Source organism: Phocoena phocoena, chromosome 8, assembly GCF_963924675.1.
Source record: "Phocoena phocoena chromosome 8, mPhoPho1.1, whole genome shotgun sequence".
NCBI classification, from domain to species: domain Eukaryota; kingdom Metazoa; phylum Chordata; class Mammalia; order Artiodactyla; family Phocoenidae; genus Phocoena; species Phocoena phocoena.
The window spans coordinates 77660906-77682266 of NC_089226.1; the positions used below are offsets into that span (position 1 = coordinate 77660906).

The following is a 21361-nucleotide window of genomic DNA, read 5'->3' on the forward strand; positions in this document are numbered from 1 at the left end:
TTCATTTTTTACATGTAACTGTTATGGCCAGCAACTTTTAAAATTAAATTTTATTGAGATATAATTTACATAGAATTTTACTGAGATGTAATTTACATAGAATTCATCATATATACTTTAATGGGTTTGATCAGTATTCAGGATAGAGGATATTTTCATCACCTACAAAGTTCCCACTTGATATTTTATAATCTCTACCACCAACCCCCAGTCCACGTCAACTACCAACCTGATTTATGTCCCTAGTCTTTTGTCTTTTCTATAATATCATATATATGGTATTATACAAAATATAGCTTTTTGTGACTGGATTCTTTCACATGCTCTAATACATTTGAAATACATCTATATTGTTACATTTCAGACTTAATTTATTTTAAGAAATGCCTAACCGTATTTTGGTATTTCATTTCATGGATGTACCATAATTTGTTTACTATTCATCAGTTAATGGACATGTGGGATATTTCCAGCTCTTGACTATTATGAATAAATATACTGTAAACATTTATGTATATATTATAATTTCTCTTAGGCAGATACCTAGAAAGAATTTCTGTATAATTTATATTTATAAGAAGCTGCCAAACAGTTTCCCAAAATGACTAAACCATTTCCAAACTAGTTGAGCTCTTTTTACTTTGGCTGCAAAATTCATTCTTATGCAGTTTAAAAGAATTTTAATCTTCAAGTTAGAAAATATAAATGAAATTAAGTCACTAATCCATTTTTTTTTTTTTTTTAACAGTCAAAAAAAATCCAAGCCCAGCTGAAGGAGCTTCGTTATGGGAAGAAGGATTTATTATTTAAGGTAAGCATCTTCCTCCCTACCCCCTCCAACTGGCTAGCTCAATACCTAAACTATCTAAAATATCATTTAGCTTAAATTTAATTTCCAGATTTTCACAAGAATTAAAGTTTTATTTGACTGAATTGAAGGTTTTTTCATTTTATTGCCTACTTAGTTAGTGGCGATAAATACAGTTATGGTTTCCTAGGTACATTCTTAATCAAAGGCAGGCTTCATTCCAAAGTGTTTAAAGTCCCTTTGTAAGCTTCAATTACTTTAATTCAACATTGAGGCATGTCTTTCAGAATATTTACATTAAGGAGAGCATATACTGAACAAGTTTCCACAGATGAGGTCCACTGGTGACTTACATTCTTGACTTCCAGAGATGCCTATATAAATCTTATTATAGTCTTCATGTTTAATCATGGTTGATTGATTTTGGTGATTGATACTTGATAAGATCAATGCCTATGTATAGGTAGACATCTATCACAGACTATGGTTATGGTTGACTGACTAATGGCCTCCCAAATATATCCACTTGCTAATCCCTGGAACCCGTGAATGTTATATTTTATGGCAAAGGAGAATTTACAGAGGTGATTCAGTTAAGGATCTTAACGTGGGAAGATTATCCCAAGTTATCTAGTATAATCGCACAAGTTTTTAATAGGAGTAAGACAGGACTGCCTAAGTAAAAAGAAGATTATGTAACCACGGAAGCTGGGGGCGGAAAGACAATGTAAAGGATTTTTCCCCTATAGCCTCCAGAAAAAACAGCCCTTTCAACACCTTGATTTTGCTCCATAAAATTCATTTCAAACTTCTGACTTTCAGAACAAAAAGAGAATAAATTGTGCTGTTGTTTAAGCCACTTAGTTCATGGTAGTTTGTTATAGTAGCAAGAAGAAACTAATAGAGATATTTCCTTTTATCTCCGTTGAACAGAGGAGATAGAAGCAGGTGCCTTTAATTGTGCCATCTGCATTCCCAAATGCAGTAGAGTGATAGAGTATTAGGCTCTTAGTAGTAGGAATAATAATTTGTTTAATAAATAAGTGCAAATTACTTTGTGCGTAATATCTATTTTTCAAAAATGTGTTCACTACAGTGATCATCCCAATCTATGAATATCAGGTTTAAAGTACAGAAAATTCTTCGTGTTATCTAATGGTTGGAAAATCCTTTAATTTTTCTGATTAAAACAGTAAGAAATGACTTCTCACTCTTCTCTGACACATTTATTTTTGGCTTAGAATCATGGGAAGGTGTTCCTGTTATGTAAACCAATATCTATTAAATCCTTATTCCATGCAAGTCATGAATCTGGGTACATTTTGCCATTTAGTCTTTCATAAATATGCTTCCTGCCATTCCTTTAATCTCATCTATAACAAGATATTCTCCAGCACACCAAGAAAACTTTGAATTTATTCTCATTAATGCTTACTGACTCTCAGCACTGCTCATTGCATGTGATAAATAGATAAGATAAAAGTATAAAATCCAAGATATTTGCCTGTGTACCTTCAATCTTTCATACTGAGACTCTTAAGCTCAGGGTATCTTAACTTTTACATTCAGTTTGGCCTTAGCTTTTTGCAGTCACCAATAACAAATAATTGAAATTGGCAAAAAAAAAAAAAACCAAAAAAACCTAGTGTGTGTGTGTGTGTGTGTGTGTGTGTGTGTTCATATTTGCAAAGAAATGTCTAGTTCTCTGATTTGGTTAACTTAATAAGATCAGGAATATAATAAGAGAATTCCAAGCTCCCTAGAGCTGATAACTTTTAGGTATTAGGCTGGGAGATTTATGTAAAGACAGAAGATCATATGAAGCTTTTTAAATTTTTTGAATTTCATTTCTCAAATTGAAGAGTTATAGAAAGAAAAGTTGGGAGAAAAGAATGAGATCCAATAATTTTCCATGATTTACTTCTTTGTAATATGACAGTTGTTAAATATAGATTAGTAATTTATCAACTTTCAGAAATTACCAAAATCAAGATTTGTTGCATATCTGTATTATTTGAAAAAATGAGACATTATTTGTAAGCCTTGTTATTTTAGGCCACTTTGAGAAGAGCACTTTTATATGAAATCAAGTGAATTGTGTATGAATAGACCATGAAGTTGCACAAATTAGGATGTCTTCCCATATTCTCTCCCCAAAACACTGTTTAATTTTTATTAACTCCAATAACATGAGATCTAGAAGCATGGCAATTTTAGTAGTTAAATTAACTTATTCAGTAGCTAAACAATGTCAACAAGGACCCAGAGTTTTTTGTTTGTTTGTGTTTCAGACTTTTTCATATCATGATCCTCACATAACTGACTTGTTCTAAGCTTTGATTCCTCATTATATAGTGATGGTGTCTAAAGAGCTATATACCTGTGTACAAAGTCAAAGAAAAGGGTGCGGGGGGAGACGCTTGTCCTTGACTGTCATAATTTTTGTAAAGGAGGAACATTTTTTGAGAAGTCTCCCCAAACTTGGGCATGACCCTATGCAAAAGTGAGACTTTAGTGTTTTCAGCTTCTACTGTAAAAGGTTGCTTCTTTTTAGAACTAAAGAAATCTAATTGTTAATGGAGAGGCAACCAAAAATTTCTGCTGTAATGTACTCATCCACTCATCTTGATGACAACTTACATTTATATCATCTCATTTGCTTAGTTTTATATCAACAGTGCACATTTTAGGTACTGTATAAACATGTTAAATAAATGAATGAATACATACATACATACATATGTATGTACATGGATACATAAATAGATAGGTCAGGGCAGTAGAGAGTAGAAGCTAATGTCTGTGACCACAGGAATCCATCCATGCATCTATTAAAATGAGTCCACAAATATTTTTGGCAATAACTTGCTGAATCCTGAGATAAGTAGCAAAATATTTTATTTCCCTGAAAGTAGTTTCCTGAGAATCTATTCAGTTTTGAATAGATTTGATGGTTTTTAGTGAAGATAATCTTTGAAGGAGCAATGCCTGCCGCTAAAGCACGTGAATTTATCTTAAAAGTAATGGCATGTGCTGACAATTGCAAGACATACTGACAAATTCAGTGTCCTTATTAATGTTTGAGAGCTGGCTTTTGATTAGGGAAGGCTGCCAGCAGCAGTAAACATTCTGTACTAAGGAAAGAATTGAGGTCCTGTGGATTGTTATTTGCCCAGGACTTGAGTTACTTTTTATCTTCCTTGATTCAGTTTGGAGTTGATATTCTCTGAAATACCTACCCTCCATTTTGCTCCTCTATTTTACTTTTACATATACTTATTTTTTTAATTTCAGAAGAATTATTTTTTCAGTATAGAACAATTTCAAAACATGTCTAAATGTATAAGGCCAAAAAAAAAAAAACACTTAAAATCCCATCACTTGGAGCACACTCAATATTTTGAAATATTTTGCATTTCTGTTTAGTTCCTTTTGTATTAGGCATAATCTGCTTTGTGATTAACATATGTATGTTAATATAGATTATATATTATACATATTCTGCTTTTTTAAAACATAAAAGTATCCTTTAGTTATAATTTCTTCATAAAAATTTAAAAGTGTAGTTTTATGATATGTGTGCCAAAAGTGAATTTTTTCCTTATGAATATATGTGGATAGACAAGATGTGGCACATATATACAATGGAATATTACTCAGCCATTAAAAAGAATGAAATAATGCCATTTGCAGCAACATGGATGGACCTAGAGATTGTCATACTGAGTGAAGTAAGTCAGATAGAGAAAGACAAATATTGTATGTTATCACTTATATGTGGACTCTAAAAAAAGTGATACAAATGAACTTATTTACAAAACAGAAACAGACTCATAGACTTAGAGAACAAAGGTATGATTACCAGGGGCAAGGGTGGCAGGGGAGAGATAGTTAGGGAGTTTGAGATTGACCTGTACACACTGCTGTATTTAAAAATGCATAACCAACAAGGACCTACTGTATAGCACAGGGAATGCTGCTCAATATTATGTAACAACCTAAATGGGAAAAGAACTTGAAAAAGAATAGATCCACGTATATGTATAACTGTATCACTTTGCTGTACACCTGAAACTAGCACACCATTTTTAATCAACTATACTCCAATATAAAATAAAAAGTTAAAAAAGTGTGTGTATGATGATTCTAATTTATGCTCTGATGAAAAATGTGTTTTTATTTTTATCTCAAAGTGTAGTTTTTTATTGAATGTGTATGTAACTATAAAGTAATTCACTAAAATTATTGAAAAATTTTAATGTTATTGAAACCTGATAGACATTATTTTTGGAGTTTGGATTTTTTAACTTGAATGAGGAATAACCGACAAATATAATCATACATATTTAAAATGTACAGCATGACGTTTTGATGTACAAATACATTGTGGAATGATTACCAAGATCAAAATAATGAACACATCCCTCACCTCACATAGTTAACTATTTGTGTGTATAGTGAGAAAGATTTAGATCTACTCTCAGCAATTTTGAATGATAAATACCCCGTTATTAACCACAGTCACCATGCTATACATTTGATCCTCAGAACTTATTCTTCTTATAAATGCAAATTTGTACACTTTGACATCCATCACATCATTTCCCTCCTCTCTGCTCCTTGCAGCCACCATTCAATTCTTTGTTCCTATAAAATCAGCCTTTTATTTTTTTGAAGATTCCACATATAAGTGACAACATACAGTATTTTCTTTCTCTGTCTGGCTTATTTCACTTAGGTTGTCACAAATGGCCTGACTTTGGTAAGGAAAGACTTTCCCCAAATGTGGTTGTGAGGGTACCTTTTATTCTTGAAAGAGCACAGCAGAATAGTCTCCATGCAGCTCCATCAGCTGAGGTCAATGTTAGCACAGACTATAGGGGTCCACTGTGCTCAAGACGGCCGAGGTCCTGTGGTTGGTGGTGGTGGCTAAGGTTATTGACTTCCTGAGTGGCAAAGACTGCTGAGATTCTCCTATTCTCCTTTTTCACTTGTGAGAAGACGTTCTAGCCAAGGGGATCCCTCTTATTGGCTGGTCTGGTGTGCTGGCACTCAGAGAAGTAGTGGAGCCAGAGTCCTAGGATCAGATGTATGTGGAACTACAACAGTACCAGGATCCTGAGGCACAGGTACACTTGTGCAGCAATGGCATTGGTGTCCATTGTGTAAGAATCTGCAGATCTCTGGGGAACTGTAGTCTGAGTCTCTGGGACTCTCCACAGTGACTCAGATTGGGGGTAGGCAGGGAGGATACAGCAGCAGCATGGACCCTGGGGTGATAGGGTGTGCAATGGCTTGGGGTCAGGGTAGAGTAGCAGCACAGTCTTGGGATGATGGAACAAAGTCCCAACTTTGACCCCAGGGGGCAGTCACAGAAGAGCAGTAACATATCCCTGGTGGTGGTCCATTAAATCTGTGTTGGACCTAGAGGATGGGGCTCAGACCAGCAGCAGCATAGCCCTGGCACTAACAGGTCAGAGCTATGACCTGGGACTCTGGGGTGGGACTCAGAGCATCAGTCAGCCGGTCCCCAGAAATGATGAGTCAGAGCTGGGAACTGAGAACCCAGCGAGGCAGATCTCAGAGCAGTATAGAAGCTCTGGTCTCATATGAGGCTACATGCTGGGGCATCCCAATCCCAGAGAATGGCTACTGGGGGCCCTTGAGGGCAGTTCTCATGCAACAGTAGCCCCAGCCCTGGGGAGGAGATTCAGCAGCAGAGACTCTGAGATGCTCCATCATCAGGATCAGTGTTGGTGAAAATGATACAAATCCACAGTGGTGAGGCTTGCAGGGGTTCTCCTGCTCTCCTTTTACCTATGCGGTGAAGTTCTTCTGTGGGGACCCCTCCTGGCACTAAGCTGCTCTAGACTGGGAGATGGAGTGCTGAAGGTAAAATGCTTCCTATGCTTTTCTATGTAACCATCATCAGTTTTTGAGCTCTACAGTGTTTTTGCTACTTCCCCATTGTAGTCTAGAGCTTTTCCTGAGATATTTTCATCAGTTTATAGTTCCTTTACTATTTTTGCTGGGTTTTTTGAGAGGAGGAGAAAAGTGTTGGGATCTCCTAGCCGTTCATCTTGCTGAGGTCAACTTTCTTAAGAAAATTATAACAGTTGACTATCCCATCAGTGTAGTAAGAAAAAAAAAATGTTGTGTTTAATTAAGACTTTAGGAATACCCAGAGAACTGGGTATTCTCATTAAAGAAACAAGAATAAATGAATAGGTAAATAAATATGTTAGTCTGCTCAGGCTGACATAAAAAAATACCATGGACCCAGTGGCTTAAACAACAGAAATTTATTTTCTCACAGTCTGGAGGCTGGAAAGTCTGAGATGAAGTCTGGCAGGGTTTGGTTTCTAGTGAGAGCCCTCTTCCTGGTTAGCAGCAGCCACCTTCCCACTGTGTCCTCACACGGAGGAGAACTAGTGAGCTCACTTATGTCTCTCCTTATAAGGACACTAATCCTACAATATCAGGATCCCACCCTTAGGACCTCATTTAACCTTAATTACCTCCTTATAGGCTCCATCTTCTAGTAAAAATCACATTGGGGGTAGGCTTTCAACATATGAGTTTGGGGGGAGACACAATTCAGTTCATCGCAGTAATTAACTAAATAATACAAGCAGTAAAGCAGTAACAAACTTTGTTGTTTGAGAAATTATAAAATGAAAATTACTGTTTTAATTTGCCCTAAATATGATTACTGGGCAGCTTAAACATTTATTTTAAAATGTAAGCCACTCAATTTCACTTACGTACTTTTTTGTTGTTGTTTTGGTCACTTCAAAACAATTTACGTAATGCTCCCTAGTCACCAAAAATTAAATGTATCAACTTGCCTATTGAGGTAGGGAATGCGAGACTGTTTGAGTTTTGATACCAGATTTTCAGAAGGAGACGTTACTGAGTTTAAATGGAAATTATCTCTGAACTCACTTTCATGTTCTATAGGCTTAAGATTAGATACATTCTGGGTGGGAAGCCTTTTGAACGTATATTTTGGCCATGACAGCTTCCTGGACTGACTTTTCCTGTGTGGAGACCAATATATTTATGCCTTTGCTGAAGGCTCTGTTCCACATGTTATGTTGCTAACATTTGGTCTCTTTAAAGAGCATCATAATCATCACGTCAATCCTCATTTAATATTGTGTTTATAGTACATATACAGAAAATAATACATGATATGTTGATGGTAAATATGCCCAAAGAATGTGTTTCTTTAAAAAATTTTTATTGCTTCATTCTAGACGTGTAACCTTGAATCTGTAGAATTAAAAAATCTCTAGTAATGATAACAACTGATATATATTGAGCACTAAACATGCTTACTCCTCAAAACAACTTAGGTATATACGTCTGATGCATTGAGTATTTGTGTGTGTATATGTATATACACACATGATGTGTGTATTGGGGGGGACGGGTGTGTGTGTAAAGTGAGGCCAAAAAGTTAATGGTCCAAGGTCATCAATAGATTAGATATTGTGTATAACTGAGAAGGGATTTACATCTATCAGATACATTCATGTTCACAGTCTGGGTCTAATCCTCTCCCCTGCCTTTTTTTTTTTTCTTTCTTTATCTTTCTTTCTCTTACTTCCTGTGGTCTCCCTGGTGACTGGCTCTTCATTTTGTTATTTGTCTGTTCTTCACACTCTAAACCCCTGACCATCTTTCTGTTGCTTACTAGTTGTAGCACATATTGAATAATCCATCTTGCTTTGTCCTCTGGTACTTGCAAAATCTTTGCCGATGTCCTGACCTTCAAATGCATAGACGTTTTTGTTCCCAGTATCCATCTTTTTCCCTGCGTTCCAGTCTTCTGAGACATTCTGTTTGGATGCATCTAGCTGTTTTATGAAAAGAACTATGACATATTAGATTTCCAGTGAGGGATACCGATTTTGCGACTATTTCTATTATTCAATAAAACCAACTTCATAAAAACTATGTGTTATTCAATGTTTCAAATACAATAATGAATTATTTAAATTACTGCCTACATGAAGTTTACAGCCTATCGATAAAAATAATGCCTTATATGTATTTAGCATTTTATACTCTACCCAGTGCTGTGATGTACATTATTTCATTTGATCCTCACTACAATCTCTATGAGACAGAGGGAAGAAGTTGTAGAATCCATTTTACCATAAGGGTATTGAGGCCTTGAGAAGTTTGAAATTACTCCAGGCCACCAAAATATTTATTTGCGAAGCTAATTTATTAACAGATTGAAACCATCACTATTTTATTTATTTTAATATTTATTTAGTTATTTATTTAAAATTGAACTGACTTAGAGTTTCTTGGCTCAAGTATATTTGACAGAAATTTATAGTTATTCCTTTGATAACTATTTCTATAGCATAGTTATACCACTGTATCAAAATTCTGACAATTATTCTGCCGCGTTTGGTGATAGACCAGATAACACTCATTTTGAAACTGTGACATCAAAATGGCATGTGTTCTCATTGGTATTTTCTCTAGAAACCAGATGTGTTCAACTGGTATCTGCTTTTGAAAACAGGAATATTGCCACATGAATTCCCAAGTATGGATCCAACAAGTGTCAGATTATTTTCTGATGATTTGAGTCTTCTATAAAGGAATTTCGTGAAGCAGTTGTCCCTTAATTTTTAAACCCTTGTATAAATTAAGATAATTTTTGTGCATCTGTCTTTCATTAACTTACATTTATCTCATCCACGTGTTAAACCATTTTTTTTAATGAGCAAAAGCATTTTCAGTGCCACTCATTTGTTATGTGTCAATTTATCTCCAGTTATGTGAGTTTTGGCCCTAAAAATATAGACACCTTACAGGAGAGGTTAAAGGGGGTACTGATTTTATTTTCTTCCATGATTTAACAAACTTTAATTTTCAAAACACATTCATTTGTGCCTCAAAATAATTTTATGAGTCAGTCAGGGCAGCTGATACTGTCACCTTAGCGTGTATCAGAAAAACAAGGCCTAGAGAAGGTAAAAGACTTATCTGAAATCATAGAACTAGTAAGTGGCAGAGTTTTGTTCTAATCTAAGTCCTGCGACTCCACTATATCACATTTTTCAGTTATATTTCTACTTTGCTTCTTAGGGGGAATCTGTGGATTATACTTTTCAGAAATATTTTCTACTGTACTAATTCAAAGATTAAAAGGGCAAATATGCTTAACTGGAAATATAACTTGTTGATGTAAAAAATAATCTGTTGGTAACTAATACTCAATGCATTTGCTTAAAAAACATAAGCATTTTCAGTACAAAAATAGGCTGTTTTCAGTTTAGAATTTGCAACTCTTGAAACAGTTTTTTTTTTTCTGACTCCCTATATTATTATTATTATCTAACCTACTCGTTTTTAAAACTATAGTATAGAGGTATGTTCTGTGGTAAGAAACAGGAGAAATTTAACTGACCTTGTCCAAATCAACCCAACTTTTCAGGCTTGCTCCTTCCATGTTTTAAAGCACAAAAGCCAAATAGCCTCACTTATTTTCTTATTATTCACCAGATAATGGAGTATATATGCAGGTTTTAAAAGGACATGCTTCTTATCAGAAGTCATAGCAAATTTAAATTTATTAAACATTAATTCTTCTCTGAAAATGTTGAGAATATTCCAAATACTGAAAATCACTAAAAGTACAAGATTTCTTAAGAAACCAAGCCTAGAGCTTTAAAGTGACTTATCTATGATAACACAACTTCAATCTAAGCTTCCTGACTTCATGTTTGTTCATTTCTCAAAAATTATTGATTGAGCACGTATTATCTGTCAGGCACTGAGCAAAGTGTTGTTGTATTTGTTTTTGTTTTTGTTTTTTTCCCCATTTCACCAGGATTTCTTCACACTTTAGCAAGGGATTTGAAGTCAATGGATGAATTTCAGGAAGATATTGACTCCTCAGAATATTTTCATATTTTTATAGGTTTACATATGGCATTTTTCTTGGAGAGGAGCTTATATAATTTATCAGATTATCAAATGGTCTATACCTATCCAAAGTTTAACAGTTTAGGAATCATTGCTTTACATATTGGCCCTCACCTTCTGCCATGCTAAGCACTTTTAGGCAATGGTAAGCAGAGTTTTCTCTGGTTGTTATTGAGAATACTGTGCTTGTTTCAAGTTTCTGTCTTTTTCTTTCCTACTCTGTTCACTTATTAGAAAACTGAGGTGTATTCTATAACTGTCAGGCTGATGATTATGTTAGAAATTATTTTTAGAAAATGTTTATAACTTTAAATATGTTTTTAAGTTTTACCATTTTAATGAAATTTTATCATTAATTTGAGATTTGAAAAAACAGTTATGACTTTTCCCATAGGAAAATAAAACATGTTAAGTGATTTAAGCCAGATATTGTAAATACATTTTAAAAAGTGAATATCTTTGTGTGTCCCTACCCCATACCCTGTGCCTGCCTATCCAATACCTTGCTAAAGGGTCATGGGGTTATTTTCCACTGAGCTTGGGTCTAGGCTTGACATCATCCTCATTCTAAGCAGCTCCTAAAAGTCAGTCATGGTTGGTACCTATCTGCCATCCCTGAATGAGCTCTAAATATTTTGCCTATAGCCAGCCTTCAGTCTCTAGAAGGACACTCTGCAGTATTTGCTCACCAGCGTCTTACCATTGTAGCAAATGACAAATGTTATATATTTGCAAAGTCTTTGTAGAGAAATGGTCTAAAGGCTAAGATATGTTAGGGAATAAGGCATAAGTGTGAATTTTTCTGCAGAGAATCAAAATAAAGACAATTTATTTTTTTTAATGTCTTTATTGGAGTATAATTGCTTTACAATATTATGTTGGTTTCTGCTGTATAATAAAGTGAATCAGCTATATGTATACATATATCCCCATATCCCCTCCCTCTGGCGCCTCCCTCCCACCCTCCCTATCCCACCCCTCTAGGTGGTCATAAACCACCGAGCTGATCTCCCTGTGCTATGCAGCTGCTTCCCACTAGCTATCTATTTTACATTTGGTAGTGTATATATGTCCATGCCACTCTCTCACTTTGTCCCAGTTTGCCCTTCCCCCTCCCCGTGTCCTCAAGTCCATTCTCTACCTCTGCATCTTTATTCCTGTCCTGACCTTAGGTTCTTCAGAACCACTTTTTTTTTTTTAGATTCCATATATATGTGTTAGCATATGGCATTTGTTTTTCTCTTTCTGACTTACTTCACTCTGTATGACAGACTCTATTTGTTGTTTTTCCCTTGCTGCTTGTAATAGTTTTTCTTTGTATTTAATTTTTGATAGTTTGATTAATATGTGTCTTGGCGTGTTTCTCCTTGGATTTTTCCTGTATGGGATTCTCTGTGCTTCCTAGACTTGATTGACTATTTCCTTTCCCATGTTAGGGAAGTTTTCAACTATAATCTCTTCAAATATTTTCTCAGACCGTTCCTTTCTCCCTTCTTCTTCTGGGACCCCTATAATTCGAATGTTGGTGTGTTTAATGTTGTCCCAGAGGTCTCTGAGACTGTCCTCAGTTCTTTTCATTCTTTTTTCTTTATTCTGCTCTGCGGCAGTTATTTCCACTATTTTATCTTCCAGGTCACTTTTCCGTTCTTCTGCCTCAGTTATTCTGCTAATGACTCCTTCTAGAGAATTTTTAATTTCATGTATTTGTGTTGTTCATCATTGTTTGCTTGCTCTTTAGTTCTTCTAGCCCCTTGTTAAACGTTTCTTGTATTTTCTCCATTCTATTTCCAAGATTTTGGATCATCTTTACTATCGTTACTTTGAATTCTTTTTCAGATAGACTGCCTATTTCCTCTTCATTTGTTTGGTCTGGTGGGTTTTTACCTTGCTCCTTCACCTGCTGCATATTTCTCTTTTGTTAAACTTACTGTGTTTGGGGTCTTGTTTTCACAGTGTGAATGTTCCTAGCTCCCATTGTTTTTGGTGCCTACCCCCAGTTGGTGAGGTTGGTTCCATGGCTTGTGTAGACTTCCTGGTGGAGGGGACTTACACCTGTGTTCTGCGGTGAGAATGGATCTTTTCTTTCTGGTGGTCAGGACCATGTCTGGTGGTATGTTTTGGGGTATCTGTGAACTTAGAATGATTTTAGGCAGCCTCTCTGATAATGCGTTGGGTTGTGTTCCTGTCTTGCTAGTTGTTTGGCATAGGGAGTCCAGCACTGGAGCTTGCTGGCCATTGGGTGGAGCTGGGTGTTAGTGTTGAGATGGAGATCTCTGGGAGAGCTCTCAGCAATTGATATTACATGGGGCTGGGAGGTCTCTGGTGGTCCAGCCCTGGACCGGGCTCTCCCACCTTGGAGGTTCAGGCCTGACACCCAGCTGGAGCACCAAGACCCTGCCAACCACACAGCTAGGAATAAAAGGAAGAAAAAAAATGAAGAAAAAAAATAAAATAATAATAAAATTTTTAAAAGATAAAAAAATAAAAGAAGAGAGCAACCAAACCAATAAACAAAGCCACCAATGATAACAAGCACTAAAAACTAAACTAAGATAAATATAAAAATCAGAAACAAATCAGTCTCAGACAGCTAATCCCAAGTCTACTTTTGCTCCCAAAGTCCACTGCCTCAATTTTGGGAACATTCGTTGTCTATTCAGGTATTCTGCAGATGCAGGGTACATCAAGTTGATTATGGGGATTTAATCTGCTGCTCCCGAGGCTGCACGGAGAGATTTCCCTTTCTCTTCTTTGTTTGCACAGCTCCTGGGGTTCAGCTTTGGTTTTGGCCCTGCCTCTGCATGTAGGTTGCCCTCAGGCACCTCTTCCTGCCCAGACAGGAGAGGGTTAAAGCAGCGGCTGATTAGGGCTCTCTTGCTCTCTCAGGCTGGGGGGAGGGAGGGGTAAGGTAGTCGTAACTAGAATGCGGGGCAAGCCTGCAGCGGCAGAGGCCAGCGTGACATTGCAACAGCCTGAGGCACGCTGTGTGTTCTCCCAGGGAAGTTGTCCCTGGATCACAGGACCCTAGCAGTGGTGGGCCGCACAGGCTCCTGGGGGGTATGGATAGTGACCTGTGCTTGCACACAGGATTCTTGGTGGCTGCAGCAGCAGCGTTATCGTTTCATGCCCATCTCTGGGGTCCAAGCTGATTGATTGCTGCGGCTCACGCCCGTTTCTGAAGCTCACTTAGGCGGTGCTCTGCCTTCTGTGGGCACACAGGGAAGGAATACCCTCTCCTCACGCACCCTGAAACAATGGCCTCTTGTCTCTTCGGCAGGTCCAGACTTTTTCCCTGACTCCCTTCGGCTACTTGTGGTGCACTAGCCCCCTTCAGGCTGTGTTCCCGCAGCCAACCCTAGTCCTCTCCCTGGGATCTGACCTCCAAAGCCCGAGCCTCAACTCCCATCCCCCTCCCACCACAGTGCGTGAGCCGACAAGCCTCTCAGGCTGGTAAGTGCTGGTCGGCACTGATCCTCTGTGCAGGAATCTCTCTGTTTTGCCCTCCGCACCCCTGTTGCTGCGCTCTCCTCCGTGGCTCCGAAGCTTCCCCCCTCTGCCACCCGCAGTCTCCGCCCGCGAAGGGGCTTCCTAGTGTGTGGAAACTTTTCCTCCTTCACAGCTCCCTCCCAGAGTTGCAGGTCCTGTCCCTATTCTTTTGTCTCTGTTTTTTTTTTTTTTTTTCATTTTTCTTTTGCCCTACCCAGGTACCTGGGGAGTTTCTTGCCTTTTGGGAGGTCTGAGGTCTTCTGCCAGCATTCCGTAGGTGTTCTGTAGGAGTTGTTCCACATGTAGATGTATTTCTGATGTATTTGTTGGGAGGAAGGTGATCTCCATGTCTTACTCCTCCACCATCTTCCAAACAGCTCGACAATTAACTTTAGACCAGCCCTAGAATGTTTCTCCTTGTGTCTGAGATGCTGGGATGAGCCTTGTGTTGCTGACCTTTTCTACCTATTCTTCTCCTGTCCATCATGTTGCATGTATGTCTTGGCTTAGCCAGCTGTCCTCCCATTCTGAGGGGCCCTCAGCCTTTACTAAGTTCAGCTGACTTTGCACAGGTCCTTGCTTGGAGCACATATAGAGCAGTGGCGCCATCATGAGACCTTTGGGGAAAGTCACTCTTTTCGTGGGACTTGCCTGGTATACTGCTATTTCAGTTCTAGGCACAACAGCCACTAATTGATGCACTGGTTTCTTTAGGTCCTAAATGCTTCTATTTTTTAGTACATTAAAACATTTTTTTTTCCAGTGAGAAACATGTTTCTTCTGGGCACACTGAAAGTTCAACATGTGCTTCTAGAAGAGCAGAAATTGTCTTCGGTTCTGAAATTATAGATTAGAAATTATGACCTTTTGTAGAGTCAAATTTGAGCACCTAGAAGCACTGCTCAGGGACATATTACATCCTCAGATAGCTTTTCATCTCTAATTAAAATAGAAAGTAATTACAGTAAGATCTCTATTCTAAACATAATTATTTTGAATATAAAATTAAAAGAAAGAACAGTGAAGAAAACACAGCAATTTCACTCATTATACATTTTTTAAATGCTTTGTTTTCTATATCCTTTATCTTAGTGGTGATGCCAACCATAATTTCAGAAAACAAGGGCAAGTTATTTTTCTCCTTTGAGTACTTCTTTTGGTAACACATTTAGATGTTCTCCTTTGTCTTGGCAGGAGACATTTGAGAAGCATATTTGTGAATTTACTTTACTCTTCATTTCATTTCATTGCTGTTACTCAGTTACTAGGGTGTTTGTTGACCTACCCATAATAAAAGAGAAGAAAGCAATTACCACTGAAGGTAATTGCATGGAAAGCTGCTGCAACCGACAGTTTAGAGGAATTTTAAATAGAACAGTTCTCCATAAATTTCATAGTTTATAGAAAGGAATGTACAGCTTATGACGGCAAGAGCAGAATCCATAAGTAGTATACACTGGGAGTCTTTTACCATGGCAACACTATCACTTCAATCATTGACCCTGCTATGTCTCTAAAGATTTCTTCTTTATCTTCTTCCCTACCATTATAATTTGAATTTAACAAACCCCATTTGAGAAACAAGTCAGATCAACTTGTTACATAAGTTTTAAACAATGTAGAACCTTCACATTAGAAGGATCTTGTAATACCTCCAACTCTAGTCTCTTGCACAACATTGGCTAATCTCCCTGACTACATTGTCTCTGATTGTAAATGTTCAGTGATTGCCGGGGACCAGCCCCAGCAGAACAGGTTTCTCCCGAAGGGGAGACGGAGTCGGCGTGGACAGAACGCAAGACACCTCAGAGGATGCAAGGATCTGCCAATTTATTGTTACAATTCCGAAGCTTTTTATACTGTGAGGCAATCTCACTTTCAATCTTAACATTCTAGTTCTCATACCAAAGCCACAAAATAAAGGTACACAACAGTAAAACCAAAGGTCATTTACATCAAAAGATTATATCAGCAGGTTAGGCAGGTTTTATGATCAGGTAATCTTCTTATCTCCTGTGGTCTTTTTCATCCCCTGTGGTTAGGTATATCTTGGTCACATCTAGGTCTGGAATTCTGTTTGCGGTTTCTTCACCTTTCTTAAAAGCAGATGTTCTTGTATTTGCACATTCTATTCAATCAGGCCATTAATCAAGGTACAAACTTAAGCACATTCTTCTCTTAACAATTACAAACCCAAAACTTAAGCATTCTTCTCTTAACAATTACAAACCCAAAACTTAAACACATTCTTCTCTTATCAATTACAAACCCAAAACTTAAGCACATTCTTCTCTTAACAATTATAAACCCAAAACTTAAGTACATTCTTCTCTTAACAATTACAAACCCAAAACTTAAGTACATTCTTCTCTTAACAATTACAAACCCAAAACTTAAACACATTCTTCCCAAAACTTAAGCATATTCTTCTCTTAACAATTACAAACCCATACAGTAATAAAAATTCTCTCCCACAGGCTTTACACGTTCACCGTTATCCTTCAGACATCGCACATTTTTCCTTATAATTATTTGGGAGGCTTTGGGGGTGGACATTCTACCTTAAACCTATTAGCAAATTCCTTTGCAAAATACTTACAATATATAATTTGTCCTTTATAAGCATTTCTGTACAAAGAGCAATGTAACTTGTATAAGCTTGCCATGTAGCCTACTTCATCCAGCTTTGAATACACCCAACGTAGCATAAGTCCTCCTTGCCACCTTACCCAAATATTTCCCAGCATATCTACTACTCCCCAGGGGGGCCATAGTTCATCTAGCTTTTCTTCTAACGTAAGCTCTTGCCACACAAATGCTCCTGTTGTGTTTCCCTGCACCCAATGTCCTGGCCTGGGAGTGGGGATTTCGGGTGTAGTCGTTGGGGGAGCCGGAGTCTTTTTTGGTTTTACCCTAAGTTGGGGTTTTTCCTTAAACCCTCCGTCGGCACTGGGGATATTTCCTAACATTAATAGTAATCCTATAAAAATCACTTTAAGCAAAACCAGGGGAAAACAAGGGGAACCACACAGAGGAGAGCTTTGCTTCTCCATATTTGTACCTGATAGTACCAGCTTTGCTAGGCACTATGGGTCTCGTCCGTGCTGAGACTCAAAGGCACTTCTTATATGGCTCCCGACAAGTGATTAAGATTCACAATATTCTAAAGCAGGGTTTTTTCCTTCTTACAAAATTCTGATGAAGAATCCCCTTCTCATGCTCAATTACAGTTAATTTTTTGTATATCTATCTGATTCCCACAGAGATTCCAAGCTCATTCTATAAAGTAATGTGTTTTTCCCCACAGTCTCTTCTTTTGGTTCCCTCTTTATTCTTTGTCTCTGTATTCTTTGCCCTTGCTATTCTTCATGCCCACACCAATGAGACCCTTTCAGAAAGAGAATTTAACATGATGTAATTGTTTTTCAGTCCCAGGAACATTTGTGGTTTCTTAGCCAAGAGTAGAACTCAGTTTACTCCTAATGATGAAATAACCTGGGAAGGCAAAGTGGGGTGCATTATTTGAGTAGGCAATGAAAATCATTTCAATGCTTGCAATTCATGCTACTTAGCCAGATACCAAAATTTACAGTCACCAGCACATTTTTCAGTTTTCTTCCCAATCGCATAATCTCTTCTTTTTTTTTAATTGAGGTGTAATTGACAAATAACATTACATTGGTTTTAGGTGTACAGCATAATTATTTGATATTTGTATATGTTGCAGATTGATCACCAGAGTAAGTCTAGTTATATCCATAACCATAAATATTTACAATTGGATGTGTGTGATAAGATCTTTTAAGAAAGATTATTCTCTTAATAACTTTCAAGTATGCAATACAGTATTACTAACTATAATCACCATGATGTACATTACATCCCCATGACTTATTTATTTTATAACTGGGAGTTTGTATCATTTGGCCCCCTTTACCTATTTCATCCACCTCCCACCCCCTGCCTCGGGCAACCACCAAGTAATCTTTTCTTTTGTGAAAGTCACAACTAGCATATCCTCCCACCCTGCTCCAGCCATTGCTACTCCAACTCCTCTAGAAGCAGAAGTATGAAAATTCCCCAAGGCTGGGAAAATCCATATGGGATATATTATATGATGTGCAGAAACTCTATGATCATATTTTGGGTAAAATCTTTTAGCGTCATCATTGCTTCTTGCAGCAAGTCAGATAAAACTTATAGCACAATTACGAAGCATCTACTATGGGACCTAAGAGTGCTTTGCATGCTGCAAGAGAAAGGGAAAGGCACTTCTATTTCACAGCTTTGCCTAATCTATATGTAAAAAGTCTTACTTATATCAACCCTAAGCCATCATCTACTGAATATTTTGTCCATTTCTTCTTCCTTAATGAATGTAGCTTGATGTGGCAAAAAGAATGTGTGGTTGCAGTCAGGGAATTGGGATCTTTATTATCTTTCTCTTACCTGCAAACTGAGGTTAAGTAGTCACTTAGCCTTGTTGCTCATCAATTCCTCTTTTAGTAAACTATGGATAATATCAGTGCACACACTTCAAAGTTATTTAACAGAATCAAATGAGATTATATATGCAAATGAATTCTGCGAAATATTTTACACACATTCCATTATCAATGAATTTATTTTGTTTTTGTTTTTCCAGAGGGAAGTATGCTTCTTAGGATAATACCAGGTCACTTTTTCAGAGTCTAAACAAATGTTTTTCTTAGTCTCATTCAAGAAATGTGTCACATCTTTTCAACTCAGGCCTTCATACTTTGCAGTCTCTGGGATGTATAAAACTGTATTCCAGGCCCTTTTATTTCTCCTATAAGATACAGAGTTGACTTGGAAGCCTGGCGCAGATCAGTTCATCTCCTTCATTTTAGGCAAATATATATTTTAAAATTTTATTTATAAACAAAGGCAAAAGGATCTTCAGAACATTCTACAGAGAAAACAGCTCATGCTTTTTAGTATTTCTATAGCAATCAAGGACTAAAGGCATAATAGCTTTCCAGAAATGAAATTGTTGGGGTATATATATTTTTTTCCTAATAAAGTTTTACATGAGTCTTTTTATTAAAGAAATGGATATAGAGGCCAAGAGCTAGATGCAATTTCTTAATATAATTGCAGTTGACCATTGTCTGGTGTCAGAGAGGTGAAAGATTACATTCTCTTTTCCAACTGCCTTTAACATATTGTTTGCAGGAATAATAAATGGAAATTGTCTCTAATCTAATCTAATTAGTTGTGTAAGAAGCCTTTGCTATAATAATTTGGTTTCATGCTTGGGTTTATCTTGGACAAATTTGATATGCCAATATACTGATAATTTATTCATTAAAATCTATAAAATCTTCTAAAATAATAATATTGAAAATAGCCCTCTGGATTTTTTTGTTTCAAGCTGGGCAGAACCTATGTTAACTTAATATTACAATTCTCCCCCTTTCTTCAGGTATTGAATTTGTTTTTACTTTAGATACATTGTGGATAACAGCTACCTTATATTTAATGTTTTCACTTATTTGAGCCCTTTTATTTGCATACTGCTTAGATTTTAATGTTAACGTGTAAGAGTTTGGTAGCAATCAAGCACAGTTTTATAGACTGCCTATTCAATTTTGGCTGTTTTAATAATAATACCCAGCTTTACTGAATGAGGATGGTCTGTTGGTGTTTCATACATTTTAACATGTGTAAGGATCAGCTGTGTGTCTTGTTAAAAGGATATTCTGATTCAGTAAGTCTGGGATGGGGCTTGAGATTCTGCATTTCAAACAAGACCCTAGGCAGTGCTGACTGTATTGGTCTATGAGCCACACTTTAAATTACAAGGCCCTAGGGCATTTAATTAATGATGTGAAACTTTTCTTTTTCTCAATTTAAAAATTCTATAGACATTGGTGTTGTGGAAAGCAGCATTTGAAATGAGGTGATTTGAGTTCCCTTTCAGACTTTTCACTTAACTTACTAATGTTTCTTTTGTATATGGACCTCTGAAAGAGGATATTTGCATCTGTTATTTAACATCTCCGGGCCCCCCCACCCTGCCCTCTTTTTCACTCATCACAGCTGATATTTTGTAGCAGGCACAGGGAAAAAAAATTGGATGGTAAGTTGCCATGCCCTGTCAGTAACAGTGATAGGATAGTTTACAATTAATTTTAATACATTATAGTAAGTGTTGTATAAGCACTTTATCTACCACTCTTGGGGGAGGGGTCGTGAAGGAGGGCCAAAGATCAATAGAATAATTACTACATTGGGACAAGCTTCATGCAAGAGTGACACTGGGTTAGATCTTGAGGGCATTGCGTCAAAGTCTACACTTGGTAGTTAGTAAATATTTGTAGAAATGAAGGAAAGAAGGAAGGAAGGGAAGAGTCAGTGAGTAAGTGAGGAATGCTGTCTTTCTTGAGAAAACAGTCTAACATGCATTACTGTTTAATAAGTTGTCAGAGGACTTGCTGAAATGTATGGTAAATGTGGAAAGAGGCCAGAAGATACTGGGGAAAAAAAAAATGGTGCCAAATCATGAGGGGCATTAACGGTGATGTTAATAATTTCGAGATAAAAGTGTCAATAATTTTATGAATAGTTTCTTCTCTTAGTGGGAAAAATGTTCAAGTTCCTGCTGACTTGTGTTTGGAAATCAGCTTCCCACTCTGATTCGTTCTTTTCCTCCATGGGGCCTGGGCATGGCTTATCTTTCCAGTCAGCAAGGTATATGTCAGTAACTACTCGGCACCATGTAGGTGCTTCTGACTGATCAGCAGGCCCACAGGTTCTGGTTCTGTTTTTGTTTTCATTTTTGTTTTTTTCTTTTACTAGTTACCAACTTAAATGTCTTTTGACTTTAAAGTGAATATAGGACAAAAGGAGAGAGGAAAGGAGGCTGGTGATATAGAAGCATTATTCTCAGACAGTACACCAAAAAAAAAAAAAACCCACATTACAATCTAAAATTTTCATATTTCTTTTTAATAAGCAATTTAATGAAAATGGAAACTGTATTGCTACTTAATGGGGCATAAACATTTTCTCATTTAAAATTATCTACTAGGCTGTGAAAAGAGAAGTACAATCAAATATTCTGAGTAATGGGGAAAAAAATGGGAGCAC

At 37.0% G+C, this 21361-nt stretch overlaps 1 protein-coding gene across 2 annotated transcripts in view; it reads left to right on the plus strand.

Annotated features, from left to right (window-relative positions):
- Nucleotides 1-21361, plus strand: part of LUZP2 (leucine zipper protein 2) — a 446285-nt gene that overhangs the window by 337920 nt on the left and 87004 nt on the right. For both annotated transcript variants that reach the window (XM_065882614.1, XM_065882615.1), the window contains one exon: nucleotides 749-811. In XM_065882614.1, coding sequence (XP_065738686.1) covers nucleotides 749-811 — 63 coding nt within the window. The remainder of the gene's footprint in view (nucleotides 1-748; nucleotides 812-21361) is intronic.